The 16,265-nt window shown below is 45.0% G+C and overlaps 1 protein-coding gene across 1 annotated transcript; it reads right to left on the reverse strand.

Annotated features, from left to right (window-relative positions):
• Nucleotides 1-363: 363 nt before the first annotated feature.
• LOC121622067 (creatine kinase B-type-like) lies at nucleotides 364-9,094 on the reverse strand. The gene is made up of 8 exons (XM_041958889.1): nucleotides 9,043-9,094; nucleotides 6,497-6,710; nucleotides 5,893-6,047; nucleotides 5,230-5,362; nucleotides 3,726-3,897; nucleotides 1,877-2,000; nucleotides 1,522-1,711; nucleotides 364-770 (listed from the first exon to the last, which is right to left on the reverse strand). The coding sequence occupies exons 2-8, from the start codon at nucleotides 6,687-6,689 to the stop codon at nucleotides 592-594; spliced, it is 1,146 nt and encodes a 381-aa protein (XP_041814823.1). The 5' UTR covers nucleotides 6,690-6,710; nucleotides 9,043-9,094; the 3' UTR covers nucleotides 364-591.
• Between the last annotated feature and the right edge of the window lie 7,171 nt (nucleotides 9,095-16,265).

Raw genomic sequence — 16,265 nt, forward strand, 5'->3', positions numbered from 1 at the left:
ATTTGTCTTTGATGTTTTGTTTCATTTAACTTCATTTCTTGTTTAATGTTTGAGTCTAATTATTGTTTCACAGGATAAATTTCTTCATTTCATTTGAACTGAACTTGTTTTAGTCTGAAGCTGATAAAGACCTGAATCAGCCCTGAAAGACCACCGTGTGTAAGAAGTGCGTCATCCTCAAACTCTTCCTCAGGTCAGTGAACGCCTCACAGAGGATGACGTCTCGCTGCTCTGCCGCTTCACAAACCGTTCTGAGTCGAAACCCTCCATCATTTCCCATTTAATCAGTCCAGACTTCAGATCTGAAGTGTGTGCGTGTGTGTTGAATGACGACAGGTGAGCAGCAGCAGGTGTTTAGTTCGGGGCCACACAGACTTTATTAGATATTTCAGGTGTTAGATGAGTCCAACAGGTGGAGACAGGAAATAGAAAATCCTTCACATGTTGGAAGACTGAAGTCTAACTGAGCGGCTCTAAACGTCCTGCAGCTCCAGGACGGTTTCTGATTGGTTACAGTTGGGGGGAGTGAGGGGTGAGTGTGGGGAGTGAGGGGTGAGGAGGGGGAGGTGTCAGAGGTTAGAGTGACACAGTTCACTTCTGCTCGGGCATGAGGTCGTCGATGCTCTCTCCGGCCTCCAGACGTTTCTCCATGTCCACCAGCAGGTTGACTCCGTCCACCACCATCTGGACCAGCTCCACCTCCGAGAAGCCCAGACGGTCCGCGTTAGAGATGTCAAAGACTCCGCCCACTGCTGCGGTGTCCACGCCACCTGAGAGACACGCACAGGAAGTGATGTCACAGGGCCAGGTAATTCATTAGAGTTTCCTCTGTCGTAACCTGGATCAACACCTGTCTGATCTTGGTCAGGTGAAGATAAAAGCCACACGGCGTCCGCTTGAGTCTGAGTGTCCAGTAACAGACACAGTGGACATCCACAAACAGGACGTGAAATGTGGCGTGACGTTAAAATACAGAAACAGTTTAAACCTTGGAAATAAACTCTGACTGAACAGCAACACGTCCATATTTCCATACTTCCTGTCATGAAGTGATGGATGAACCCCAGCAGGATCACTTTCACTCCAGTTGTTTTATATGCAGGTAAAACTAAAAGAAATGATCCAATGAATTAAAGACTTTTACAGCATTTGAATCATAATCAAAAGTAAATATTTTGACCCATTTGTAAACAGTTATTTCAGTAAAAAGTAAATTTGTATTTAAATGATGCAACATGAAAGTCATCATGTAAAAATAAAAAGATCATTACATCTGACCCTTGATCAGTTTTCGTTTTCTCATATTTAAACAATAAATGAATTTTAAAAAGCTTTTAATTTGTACTTTTTCTATTCAATTTCCAGATTTGTCACATTTGAGCTCAAAGTTAATTTGTTGCTTGTTTTTAAACATTAACGTCCACGGAGCAGCAGCAGGAGCTCTGGTTGGCCGGCTGTTTTGTGTTGGCAGGTGAGTGTTTGCCAGATTCTACCTGTCGGTCTACCTGTCTGTCTGTTTACCTGTTCCTCTCTTCTGCAGCCTCAGCCTCTTCAGGGCCTCTCCGAACTTCTCATGCTTGCTGAGGTTTGGCAGTTTGACGTGGACTCCGGCTCGCAGTCCCGTCCCCAGGTTAGACGGACAGGTGAGGACGTAGCCCAGGTGTTCATTCCACATGAACTCATGACCTCGCTCCTTAAACAAGGCCTCGATCTGCCAGAGAGAGAGACGGGTAGCGTGGTGAGATAGAAAACAGGAATCACACTGTTTCCTAAAAAGCCTGAACACTCCAGGACATGGTCCTGGTGATGTCACTGTGTTATCTATTGGTAAGGAGGACCTGTCCTGGAAACAGGAAGTGAGTGTGCGGGTGTTCACCTTGGTAAGTCCAGTGCAGAAGCGGGTGAACACCTCCCTCATGTTGCCTCCCTTCTGCATACTGATGACGCGCAGGTGATCCTCCTCGTTCACCCAAACCAGGAAGGTCTTGTTGTCGTTGTGCCTGCAGGTGAGCACGAAGGGTAAATTACAGATGGACAGGAAGTTCAGACACAACAGGAAGTCAGCTGACTGCTGTTCAACCACAAGACGTCTGTTTTTCAACAGACATCCAGATGATCTGGAGCTGATTCAGTGAGGCCTGGACCAAACACTCAGTTATTCCAACATTCACGAGTCACACTCGTGATCCGACTCAGTATCTCACAATTTATTCCAAATCTGTATCTCTGAGTTTATCCAACCAACATCGACTCAAACCTGTTTGTTACGTCTCTGATCCTTCACTTTATTACCACTCAGCGACTTGGTATCATATTATTACGACTCAGTATCTCATTATTGCGACTCGGTATCTCATTATTGCGACTCGGTATCTCATTATTGCAACTCGGTATGTCATTATTGCGACCTGGTAGCTCACTCCTGCGACTCAGTATTTCATTGGTTCATTCGGTATCTCATCATTGTGACTCAGTATCTCACTCCTGCTAGTCGGTATCTCATTATTGCGACTTGGTATCTCATTATTGCGACTCGGTATCTCGTTCCTGCGGCTCGGTATCTCATTATTGCCACTCTGTATCTCACTCCTGCGACTCGTTGTCTCATTATTGTGACTCAGTATCTCATTATTGCGACTTGGTATCTCATTATTGTGACTCGGTATCTCATTATTGCGACTTGGTATCTCATTATTGTGACTCGGTATCTCATTATAGCGACTCATTATCTCATTATTGTGACTTGGTATCTCATTATAGCGACTCGGTATCTCACTCCTGCGACTCTGTGTCTCATTATTGCGACTCTGTGTCTCATTATTGCGACTCGGTATCTCATTATTGTGACTCGGTATCTCATTATAGCGACTCTGTATCTCATTATAGCGACTCGGTATCTCACTCCTGCAACTCGGTATGTCATTATTGCGACCTGGTCGCTCAATCCTGCGACTCAGTATTTCATTATTGTGACTCGGTATCTCACTCCTGCTAGTCGGTATCTCATTATTGCGACTTGGTATCTCATTATTGCGACTCGGTATCTCGTTCCTGCGGCTCGGTATCTCATTATTGCCACTCTGTATCTCATTATTGCCACTCTGTATCTCACTCCTGCGACTCGTTGTCTCATTATTGTGACTCAGTATCTCATTATTGCGACTCGGTATCTCATTATAGCGACTCATTATCTCATTATTGTGACTTGGTATCTCATTATAGCGACTCAGTATCTCACTCCTGCGACTCTGTGTCTCATTATTGCGACTCGGTATCTCATTATTGCGACTCGGTATCTCATTATTGCGACTCGGTATCTCATTATTGCGACTCGGTATCTCATTATTGTGACTCGGTATCTCATTATAGCGACTCGGTATCTCACTCCTGCGACTCTGTGTCTCATTATTGCGACTCGGTATCTCATTATTGTGACTCGGTATCTCATTATAGCGACTCTGTATCTCATTATAGCGACTCGGTATCTCACTCCTGCGACTCTGTGTCTCATTATTGTGACTCGGTATCTCACTCCTACGAGTCGGTATCTCATTATTGTGACTCTATCTCATTATAGCGACTCGGTATCTCACTCCTGCGACTCTGTGTCTCATTATAGCGAGTCGGTATCTCATTATAGCGACTCGGTATCTCACTCCTGTGACTCGGTGTCTCATTATTGTGACTCGGTATCTCAGCGGGTCAGCACTCGTTGTCGGACTGACCAGATGCCGCGGCCGTCGGGCCAGTCACGGGCCATGCCAGATGCCAGCAGCAGCGGGGAGACGGGCTTGTCAAACAGGAAGTGGTCATCGATAAGCTGCTGTTGCTCGTCCTCCGTCATGTTCTTCAGAGCATAGTACTTCCCCTTTAAGTCCCCATCCAGGACATCCAGACCTGCAGCACCGGGCACAGAAGGTCAGAGGTCAGATATCAACGGAAATCATAAACCCAGCTTCAGGACTGTCAGGTTAGAAGGAGGCAGGATCTATTTGATTTATGCATTTTGTTTTTACAATAAAAAGTTAAATTAGCTCCGTCTGTGCTGCTGCTTTCAGACAGCAGGGGGAAGCAGAGTATCTGCCGGTCTCAGCCAGTCCAGTCCAGTCCGGTTCAGTCCAGTTCACTTTAGTCTCATTTGAATATGAAAGAGGAGGTTTTAGATTCTCTGAGCTCAGCCTCATTAAGAGTCTCAGCAGGAGGACACAGAGCTCACAGTTACATAACAGTTTGATCTGCTGCTGCATTCACTGACACGGTCACTGAGGCGCACTGAGGCATGATGGGAAAATATCTAAAAAAAGGCTGGTCCTCTTCAGCTGCAGGCAGCTCTATATAAAAGCAGACAGATAAAGAGTTTGTTCCTCCTCTGCCTCAGTGACTCAGCAGGGGGAGAAACACCTCCACCGTCAGAGTGTCCCTGAATGCACCATCAGAGAGTCTCACCATCACCTGCTGCAGGAGGATTTTTCCTGACGCTGAGTCTAAATGCAGTACCTCATAATTTATCCTGCCTTTATCTCATTATTCCAAATGATTTCAATCAAGTATTTCTTGAGTATTTAAATTGTTTTTAACTTTGTAGAGCTGAAAATGTTCCAACAGTGACTGACTGAGTGATAAGTGATGAAGATGATGCACTTCAAGTCTTCGTGAAAGCCTGGAAGTGGAACTTGAGTCGATGTGAATTAGTCACGTGTCGCTGGTTTCCTTTCATCGGGTGTTGCAGCTGCGTAGTTTGCAGTGATTTAAAGGGTTAATGAGAAGTGACAGACCTTTATTCTGTCAAAGCAGGTCGGCTGGACGCGGAAAGTGAGAAATTTATCTGCATACGAGCCGCATTCGACACCTGAAGAAAGTTTCTAGCAACAAGGAGTGATTCTTTCTCTACAGACTGATTTTTCTCGATTATTAATTCAGTGATCATCAATCAATCCGAGTTCTTTCCATTCAAGCTTCCTTCATAGCATGATGTGAGTCAACACTTAGTTGTGATCGGTGTTGGACTGTGGCTGCCTTTGACCTCGGTTCTGTCTCGTCTGCCAGTCTGACACGTCACGTAAACCATCACTGAACTGAAACTATTTTATGTGTTTCCGCTTTTTGGATGATGGAGGAAATGCTGATAATTGATGAGCTGAAGCTGCAGCTCACACACTACAGTGTAATGCAGCTTTCTACAGGCAGGGGGCACACTGATGCTGCAGCAGACAGGAAGTGATGTCATACTTTCAAGGGAGAGGCTTTCAATGGCGCGACGTTCTCCACGGCTGCAGTGCGGCGGCAGACAGAAACCACGGATGCTCCTTCCAGTCCGAACCCGAGAGCTCAGAACGTAGTTTGGATCCAGATCATCTCCACCCTGAAACCCAGCAGAGAACAAGGAGATCAGCAGAAACCACCAGTTTACCAGAGCAGTCTGACACCAGAACCACAACTGACTCCATTATTGTACTGCTCAGGTCAGTTTGTTGTTGTGTACCTGCAGGTTTTCAGGGTTCAGGTCAGTTTGTTGTTGTGTACCTGCAGGTTTTCAGGGTTCAGGTCAGTTTGTTGTTGTGTACCTGCAGGTTTTCTGAGTTCAGGTCAGTTTGTTGTTGTGTACCTGCAGGTTTTCTGAGTTCAGGTCAGTTTGTTGTTGTTTACCTGCAGGTTTTCTGAGTTCAGGTCAGTTTGTTGTTGTGTACCTGCAGGTTTTCAGGGTTCAGGTCAGTTTGTTGTTGTTTACCTGCAGGTTTTCTGAGTTCAGGTCAGTTTGTTGTTGTGTACCTGCAGGTTTTCAGGGTTCAGGTCAGTTTGTTGTTGTTTACCTGCAGGTTTTCAGGGTTCAGGTGAGTTTGTTGTTGTTTACCTGCAGGTCTTCAGGGTTCAGGTCAGTTTGTTGTTGTTTACCTGCAGGTTTTCGGCGTTCAGGTCCGTCTTGTGTTTGTCTGTTGGTTTGTATCCTCCGTGGCGGTCTTCGATCACCGGGTCCAGCAGCTCTTTGAACACCTCGTATGTCTCCTCGTCTCCGGCGACGCAGCCCACCGTCATGATGAACGGGTGACCTGCAGGGACACAGAATGGTCATCGTGTGAGAAAACGTTTTACACCAATGCTGCTGAATGAATTAAGGTGGATCTGATGAGGAGGATCAGGGGATCAGACAGGAAGTAAATATCACGTCCCTGTGGGGGAATTAACGAGCAGAAATTAACCTAATCTAACGAGCCAATCCAATTAAAGGGTTTCTTATCAAGATACAGCTGAAGTCCAGAATAGAACGTCTCTGTGTGAAGGTGACCAACACCGGGAGCTGGTTTATGCAAGGCCTTACCCTGTTTGGGGTAGAGGTTGGTTGGCAGGGGACCTGGTCTGACAAAGGGGTTACCCAGTCTGGGGAGGAAATGTCTAGTCTGGGTTGGGAGAATGTACCCCGTCGGAGGTCTGGCGGAGTAGTTACTTGGTTGGGCAGTTATCTGGTCTGAGAAGAACTACCTGGGTTGGGGGTCGTTACCTGGGTTGTCGACGCCGGTCTGGATGACGTCGTCCAGGGTGAATCCGCTGGGCGTCTCCTTGTCCCTCAGGTTGGCGTACATTTCGGGCGTGAGCACTTTGGCCATGTGGTTGTTGTGCTTGCTGAGGTCGGGGTACTCCTGCTCCGACGAGTAGTTCATCTTCAGCTTGTTGTGGGTGTTTCCAAAAGGCATGATGACGTCCGGGCTGCTGACCTGGGAACAGTTAAAGATGAATCATAGAACTGTCCACAAACCGTCCACAACGAGAGTCCATCTTTAGTTCAGTCTGACACACGAAGGGATTCAGCACATCAGGAGATATTTGTGATGATGTCAACGTTTACGATCTATGAAAAATTCATGAAGGAAGCTTCTGTCTCTTCACTGCATGTTTTATCAACAATAATCAATAATCAATAATCAAAATCAATAAAAACATTGACGTGTGCCTCTAGAAGAATATTTGATTTGATTGTTTTTGAGACAAAATCATCTAATAATTCTTATAATGATCATAAAGGGCTTTTGTCCACGTTCAGAGTTGTATTGAGCTCATAATGTGCAGAGCAGAGTCGTGTCAGTGGACTAAAATATGGCTTAATTAGCCCCGAATGTTTTATTTAAACATGTTGTTCTTAGCATTTCCTTTTAAATGATATCCCTGATAGTTTGGTCTTTTTACACCCCCGCTTATAGAAGATGAAACAGAACTTTATATTAGTTTTTATGTTATATATATTATTATATTTCCATGAATGAAACCTTTACGTGTGTTTTCTCTGTCAACATATAAAACACATTTCTGGAAACAAAGTCTTTGTATTTTCAACAGCCTCAAAACTTTAATGCTAATTTCACTGGATTTTTTCAAGGTTTTACAGCAACACGTTTCAAACACGTTGAGACAGGAGCAACTAAAGACTGGGAAAGATGTGGAATGCTCCAAAAACACCTGTTTGGATCATTCCACAGGTAAACAGGCTGATTGGTAACAGGTGATAGTATCATGATTGAAAGGCTCAGTGGTTCACAGCGAGGATGGAGCGACATGATTGGATAAAGAGATTAATACCTGGACTCAGGGACACTTCAGGAAACAGTTTGATTATTAATAATTGATTCTGGTTTTATTGATTTTCAGAGAGTTCAGATATTTTCTGATTATTCTCACTGATGTGTTCACAGTGTTTGAATGCTGCAGCAGCTGAACATGAGCTGAGCTGATTTTCACAGTTTCATTTATAAACTGCGTCACTTCACTGAAAGCTTTCATCCATAAAGTAATCAGTAACTAAGGCTGTCAGATAAAAGTAGTGAAGTACAAGTAGAAAGTATCAGAAAATTGAAATACTCAAGTGAAAGTACTTTCAGCTACTGCAGTAAAAGTTCTGAGTTAAATTCAAGATCTTCATCAAAACGTGTGAAAATCTGACCTCAGATCAGACGAAACTCATTATCTAGCAGTCGGCCCGGCTCGGTTCTGATCGGCTCGGCTCGGACCAGGGAACCCGTGAAGGGCTCAGCGTGAATCTAAAGCGGGACACAGGCTGATTATGATGTGCGGGAGGCCGCCGGAGTGACGCAGCAGCAGGCCGAGCTTAACCCTTCAGAGGGCGGCTGCCGCACGGAGCGACGCCCCGGTCACCTTCAACACCTCCAGCACGTTCTCCCCGCCAGACCCGGGCCCAGTCCGTTCACACCGACACTTCAAGCGGGTTTCTCCCGGCTCGTTAACGGATTTGGTAATTGGCTTGTTACAAATTAGCAGGAATGACGCTGCAGCGTCTGAATAACGGAACACAATCCGGTATTATCCCGTTAAAATATCTGGAAAGATTAAAATCCCACAGAGCATGCGCTGTTTGTTCACAGGGAAGATGCTCCAGAGACCGACACGATGATAAAAGTCCATCAGACGGTTTGATGGACACCAGACTCAAATATTAATATCTAATAATCAAATAACGGAAATGTCTCCAATCGAACATCTTCGATTTGACGCAGCAGAGCGAAGAAAAACCGCAGCGTCTCTTCCGTCCCACTTTGTCCTCATGCAGATTAAGGATTTTTTACGGCTCACTGGATTTAAGGTGGATTTATTTAAGGGGCCTTTGTTGAAAGCACCAGGTTGAATTACGGATGAATGTTGTTGTGTTTGGATGTTTGGTGGCGCAGATTGAAGCAGCAGATTTCTGTTTGTCCGCTGATGACTGCGCAACACCTGCAGACAGGACGGACTGCAAGGTCGTTTGAATGCAGAGAGACAGACAGACAGAGACAGACAGGCGGCAGACAGACAGGCTCTCTGCAGCTTTATCGCATGCAAACAGCCCGCAAACAGCCTGTGTGTGTGTGTGCGTGTGCGTGTGCGCGCGCGCCTGCAGCCTGCTCCTTTGTTCTTTTAACCCATCATCACACTGAGACTCTCTGATTTGTCTGATCCGCGCAGAGCGCGTGCCTCTTCGCGCATAAGAAGATGATAACCTGATGTATTGATGATCTGATCAGCGGTGTTGTGATTGGTCGGGATTAAAGGTGCTCCTACCTGTCAGTTCAGTCTGCTGTGATGAGGTCTGAAGCGGATCCGGTTCTTCTGCTGCTGCTGCGGATTAAAGCGGCTCCCAGCCTTTTATACCCGCCCCCCGCTCCTCATTGGCTCCTATTTACAGTCCATTCATTCCATTGGCCAGAGAGCCTGCTAAGGGGCACGTGCCCCCCCCCTCCTGCCTCAGTGCCTCTGAGCAAAACACGCGATGTTGCCTTCAGTTTAGTATAAATTACACATTTCTGCAAGTTTGAAATCATTTTCTGTGAAGACTGTTTTCATTTCACTTTGCAGAACATTAATGCTTCTGAGGAGACATCCGTCTGTTACATGTCTGTAATTCCATCAGGACAGACATCCGTGGTTAGTTCACTGTCTGTAGTAACATCAGGACAGACAGCCGTGGTTAGTTCACTGTCTGTAGTAAGATCAGGACAGACAGCCGTGGTTAGTTCACTGTCTGTAATTCCATCAGGACAGACAGCCGTGGTTAGTTCACTGTCTGTAATTCCATCAGGACAGACAGTCTGTGGTTAGTTCACTGTCTGTAATTACATCAGGACAGACAGCCGTGGTTAGTTCACTGTCTGTAGTAACATCAGGACAGACATCCGTGGTTAGTTCACTGTCTGTAGTAACATCAGGACAGACATCCGTGGTTAGTTCACTGTCTGTAATTACATCAGGAAGTCTGTGGTTAGTTCACTGTCTGTAGTAACATCAGGACAGACAGCCGTGGTTAGTTCACTGTCTGTAATTACATCAGGACAGTCTGTGGTTAGTTCACTGTCTGTAATTCCATCAGGACAGACAGCCGTGGTTAGTTCACTGTCTGTAGTAACATCAGGACAGACATCTGTGGTTAGTTCACTGTCTGTAGTAAGATCAGGACAGACATCGGTGGTTAGTTCACTGTCTGCAGTAACATCAGGACAGACATCCGTGGTTAGTTCACTGTATGTAGTAACATCAGGACAGACATCCGTGGTTAGTTCACTGTCTGTAGTAACATCAGGACAGACAGCCGTGGTTAGTTCACTGTCTGTAATTACATCAGGACAGTCTGTGGTAAGTTCACTGTCTGTAATTACATCAGGACAGACAGTCGTGGTTAGTTCACTGTCTGTAATTACATCAGGACAGTCTGTGGTAAGTTTACTGTCTGTAATTACATCAGGACAGACATCCGTGGTTAGTTCACTGTCTGTAATTACATCAGGACAGACATCCGTGGTTAGTTCACTGTATGTAGTAACATCAGGACAGACAGCCGTGGTTAGTTCACTGTCTGTAGTAACATCAGGACAGACAGCCGTGGTTAGTTCACTGTCTGTAATTACATCAGGACAGACATCCGTGGTTAGTTCACTGTCTGTAATTACATCAGGACAGACAGCCGTGGTTAGTTTACTGTCTGTAATTACATCAGGACAGACATCCGTGGTTAGTTCACTGTCTGTAGTAACATCAGGACAGACATCTGTGGTTAGTTCACTGTCTGTAGTAACATCAGGACAGACAGCCGTGGTAAGTTCACTCTCTGAAATTACATCAGGACAGACATCCGTGGTTAGTTCACTGTCTGTAATTCCATCAGGACAGACATCCGTGGTTAGTTCACTGTCTGTAGTAACATCAGGACAGATAGTCTGTGGTTAGTTCACTGTCTGTAGTAACATCAGGACAGACATCCGTGGTTAGTTCACTGTCTGTAGTAACATCAGGACAGACATCCGTGGTTAGTTCACTGTCTGTAATTACATCAGGAAGTCTGTGGTTAGTTCACTGTCTGTAGTAACATCAGGACAGACAGCCGTGGTTAGTTCACTGTCTGTAATTACATCAGGACAGTCTGTGGTTAGTTCACTGTCTGTAATTACATCAGGACAGTCTGTGGTTAGTTCACTGTCTGTAGTAACATCAGGACAGACAGCCGTGGTTAGTTCACTGTCTGTAATTACATCAGGACAGACATCCGTGGTTAGTTCACCGTCTGTAGTAACATCAGGACAGACATCTGTGGTTAGTTCACTGTCTGTGAAAACATCAGGACAGTCTGTGGTTAGTTCACTGTCTGTAATTACATCAGGACAGACAGTGTGGTTAGTTCACTGTCTGTAATTACATCAGGACAGTCTGTGGTCAGTTCACTGCCTGTAATTACATCAGGACAGTCTGTGGTTAGTTCACTGTCCGTGATAATATCAGGACAGACATCTGTGCTTCTGCCAGCCATGTCAGTTCCCTCTGACAGTGGCTTGTGTGGGATAGCGCACCTGTGATTGGCTGAGAGTTATGGGGTGTTTGTAGTCCTCCCTGTTCGTTGGTTAGCAGCGGTAGCAGATGCTAGCTCAGAGAGCTAACAGTAATGCGAGCAGTGTTGTTGTTTTGGTGTTAGCTGCGGTTCACAGTAGCATGACTGCGTTTGGAATAGCATGCTAACCTACTGTTAGCCGACTGTTGTGGATTCTGTCCACACGTAAGTTCAATAAGCAAGAATGCTATCCCAGAATGCATTGCATCTCTTCACACTGTCCAATGGCAGACTGCTTGAGCACCTCACTGCCGCTTTTTACAGTTTTCACTATTTCATCATTAAATTCACGTCTGAGAATTTTTGAGGCAACAAATCAAACGTATAGATTTGGAATATTGGCAGTTTTATGAAAACTGACAGCAAATCAAAACTTTGCTCGAGTGTTTGTGGACTTGAGGGTAAACTTTAAACCTGATCTTAGAGGACGAACCCTGTGCATTTTAATGACCTCATGGTGTTTCCTGTAGCGCCACCTGCAGGTCTGCACATGTTCAGCTCTGAGAGCAGATAAATAATGTGGAAGTTTATTGGAATAAAGACAGCAGCAGCAGCACAATGACAAACTGTCCTCACATCAGTCCTCTGCTCAGTCCAGGGGTGGAGGAGGTGGAGGAGGAGGAGGAGGAGGCAGGTTTCTGTGGTGACGAAGCAGTTTCTCCTGCAGCTTTAAATTATTCATTACCTCCAGGAGACTGTGTGTGTGTGTGTGTGTGTGTGTGTGTGTGTGTGTGTGTGTGTGTGTGAGTGTGTACCATGAATTCTTGTGGGGACATATATCTGTTTACACAGTCACATTGTGGGGACAAAAGGAAGGTCCCCATAATGTACATCATTACATTTTAGGGTGAGGACTTGGGTTTGTGTGTGTGTGTGTCTGTGTGTGTGTGTGTCTGTGTGTGTGTGTGTGGGGGGGGTGTGTGTGTATTAAATGACTGTTTTACATCTTAAATATGAAATTAAATTCCTCAAATCTGTTTATTTTTCTTCAAGAGAGCAAAATACTTTTTTAAAATTAGATCTAATGAAATCCATTGGGATCCACTAGACTGAAGGGATCCAGTGGAATCTATGGGTCCAGTTGCATGTAGTGATATTGAATGCATCGTTAAGAGACCCAGTGAGATCTACTGTACTCCAAGTTGATCTAATATATTTTGCAGTTGGATCTAATGATCATCTACTGAACTCAAATACTTAATAGGCTCTAACAATAACAATAACAATTTTGCTGACATCAGCATGTCCTGTATGTCAGTTCTCCTGTCAGGACCTTGACTGGTTCAGAACTGGACTTGTGGATGTGGTCCCTGGTGGTCTCAGGGATTGGTTGAAATGTGTGATTGCATGTTCCAATAAAAAAGAATCCTCTTCTTCTTATCCAGTCAAACACTGACATCTGTCCACTAGGATCGACTGGAATGCAAGGTAATCTACTTATATCACTGAAGATATCATGATATGTATAATCATCTCCTGGTTTATAGAGAGATCAACTATGATATGACAGACTATAAAGGGATCTAGTGGAAATAGAGGGAGTAGAAACATGAATAGAAATACAATGGAATCTACTGGAACGAACACAGATTTACTAGGATCAACTGCATTATTGATGTCAGTTAAATTCAAAAGAAATGTAGGATCCACTGGATTGTACATGGAAAATAAAGGAGTCCAGTGTGATCCATGTAATCACATCTCATGAGTTATAATGAAAGACATTGATGGGATCAGATCTAATAGAATCTATAGGAATCCAAACATATACTGGGATCTACTGGAATGGACTGAGACCAGGGATCTACTGCGATCTACAGAATTATAAAGAAAGCAATACACTACAGAGATCTACTGCACTGCAGGGACATGGACTGTAAAAGTATGAGCTCGATCTGTTGAGCTCTGAGGAGATCTACTGCCGTGTCTAGATTCAGTTTGCAGGTGTTTCTGGTGATTGTTGTGAAAGTGAAATCATTCAGTCATTCAGTCGGTCTGTCACTGTGGTGAGTCTGTGTGTCTGACCTCCGTCAGGGTCGGGTGGGCGTTGAGGTTTTTGGTCCCTCCTCTGTTGCCGTACCTGATGAAGGTCAGTGAGTCCTCTCTGTGCTGCACTGCGTTTGCAGCGATCCATCCTGAAAGGATTACATAATCTGCCTGCTGCTGGATTAAAGCTCTCAGATCACTCAGAGGAAGGATTCCATCACAGGGGGGGTCATATGACGGCGCCCACTAACGTGACCCCGCCCACCCCACCTCCACCTGAACCTGCTGATTTAAAGAGGGCTAGAGACAGGAAACATGGGGGGGGGGGGGTCAGTTCATCAGCTGACTGTTACACAGACAGACTCTGATCTGAGCCCGCCTCCTCAGCCTGCTCATTTGCATATTAAATGAGCTCATTATGAAACACTGAAGTCTTTGTTAGTGAGATGAAACGCAGCTGAAGCTCGCTTTACAACCCTGTCTCACTCTCTCTCTGTCTGTCTGTCTGTCTGTCTCTCTGATGTTTGTTGAACATTATCTATGAATAAATGTGTCATATTGACATATTTCAGTTATAATTTGGTGTTTTTGTGTTTGTCCTGTGTTGACATCTCCATGACACCCGTCTCCATGGTGGCAGCAGCTGCCAGTAGGACCCACTTTGACACCACTGATCTAAACTAGCTAACTAGTTGAAAGTTCATCCACCTGCAGCAGCTCCAGCAGCAACATGCTGCTCTGACGTCGATGCTTCAGGATTCACATCTGATGGTGTCAAACAGGATCAGTGTCAGAGCAGCACTGCAAGCTACCGATCACTGACTACCGCAAAGCTACCTGGGAAATGTAGTTTAGTTAGATTACTTTGTTAAAATGATCAGGCAGACAGAACAGATGATACTAAATTCTAACTGAATATAATACAAAAGGTCACATGACGAATATGCCACTAATATTCTGCATATTCATGTTAACAAATGTCAGCTTTGGTTTCATTCGTCCATCAATCAGAAACCTGCCCCCCAGTCCAGGTGAGGGTCGCTTCTGTTGCTAAACCGGCTGATAAAGTCACTGTTAATAAACTCACCTGGGTTTGTGCTTGACGTCGGTTTACGCTCCGCTTGCATTGCACACATGTGAAGACGAGGCTTTCTTCATCGAGTCGGTGTCGTGTTTGGCCACAATGATTCAATGAAGTACTTTTACTACATGAGGCTCAGTATATCTCTGTACTTTTACTTCAGCTAAACATCTGAGTACTGATGGTTTGTGAGATCTTCACATCGCATCATGACCTAAAACTATTATTGTTCTCATTCTAATTATTATTATCATGATGAAACAGTAATTAATTGACACGCTGCCACACACACACACACACACACACACACACACACATCTGAGTGTTTGAACATGTCGACAGTAACGAGCTGATGCAGACAGTCAGGTGATGAGAGCTGAATAAAAACCAGATACACCACCCCTCCCCCACCTGTCCCACCAGACCCTGCCCCCTCAATCCCCCTCCCCATCCTCCATCAGCATGTAGAGAGGCTGCAGCCCTCAGCACTCCACCTCCTCCTCCTCCTCCTGTGTCATTTATTCATGACTGAACACAGGGAGATGACAAGGGGGAGGAGGGGGAGGAGGAAGAGAGGATGGGTGTGCACTTCTGTCTGCACTGGTCAGGAAACCTGGTATCTCTTGACATCTCTTTGCCGTCACTATGGAAACCCAGTATGTCGCAGTTTAAAAACCCATTATGTCCCGGTATAAAAACCAAGTATGTCCCAGCTGTCTCTTTCTCTCATGAAAGCCCAACATCTCCACACTTACGGGGTTTTCAGCTGACAGCAGCAGTGACGAGAGCTCACCCTACTCCTGCCTGCAGCCAATCACGGCCCACTTCAGCTTCCTGCTCCTCCTATTCGCTCAGGATGTCAACAGAGCGGCGTGGTTCACGTGCAGCAGCAGCGGCAGCAGCGGCAGCAGCGGCGGGTCAGTGAACGCCTCATGAAGAACCTGAATACAGCACACAGTCAGCTAACAAACCCCTCCTTGATGGTTTCAAGTCACTGATCATGTGTTCACAGTGTCTCCAGGTCAAAACTGACACTGAGGTGAGGAGCTGCACATACATCTTCTGCTGAAGGAGAAATTAATAATAAAAGTAGCCTCAGCTTTGGTAGAGCTGTCCTCAGGCAGCAGACCTGCAGCGTTTCAGGCAACATCTGTTTTTTAGAGGCAGGTACAATAAATCGGGACTTTGAATTTTCCTACTTTGTGCTGCTCGTGCAGCCGGACAGACTGTAGGAGCCATAAATATGTGTTTATGTTGGTTATTAATTATATTAACAACTCACACCTTTTTGGTCACTGATGCTTCCAATAATTGCTACACAGGTGTGGTTTCACATCACTTACCTGTTCATAAGTATGGCGGCAAGCAGACACTCAACCTCGGAGCTGACACCTTTTTACTTTAATGATTGAAGCAAACAAAAACATTAGTGGTTTGGATCAATGAAGGAAGAGGCCAACAGGGTGAACCTGAGCCTGGAGATAGAAACAGTTTACTGAGCGTATAAATACACACAGCGTTTACTGAGCGTATAAATACACACAGCGTTTACTGAGCCTGGAGATAGAAACAGTGTTTTCAATAATTACCTTTGTCGCATTTTTATAATCGATCACTTTGAGACTGACAGCAGCAGTGGCCAATCCTCTCCAATCTTATCATCTGGTGGTGGGCGGGGCTTCACTTTGGATCACTGCTTGTTCTTATTGATTATTGACACATTCACACATGAATTTATCTGAGAGCTGTAGGGATGTTACAGGACAGAAAAATGTGTGTTACAGTTATTTCATGTTAAAATCAAAGTTCAATAATATTGTCAGTCAATATGATCAGTTTTAT

The sequence above is a fragment of the Chelmon rostratus genome, chromosome 18 (genome assembly GCF_017976325.1).
Source record: "Chelmon rostratus isolate fCheRos1 chromosome 18, fCheRos1.pri, whole genome shotgun sequence".
Lineage (NCBI taxonomy): Eukaryota > Metazoa > Chordata > Actinopteri > Chaetodontiformes > Chaetodontidae > Chelmon > Chelmon rostratus.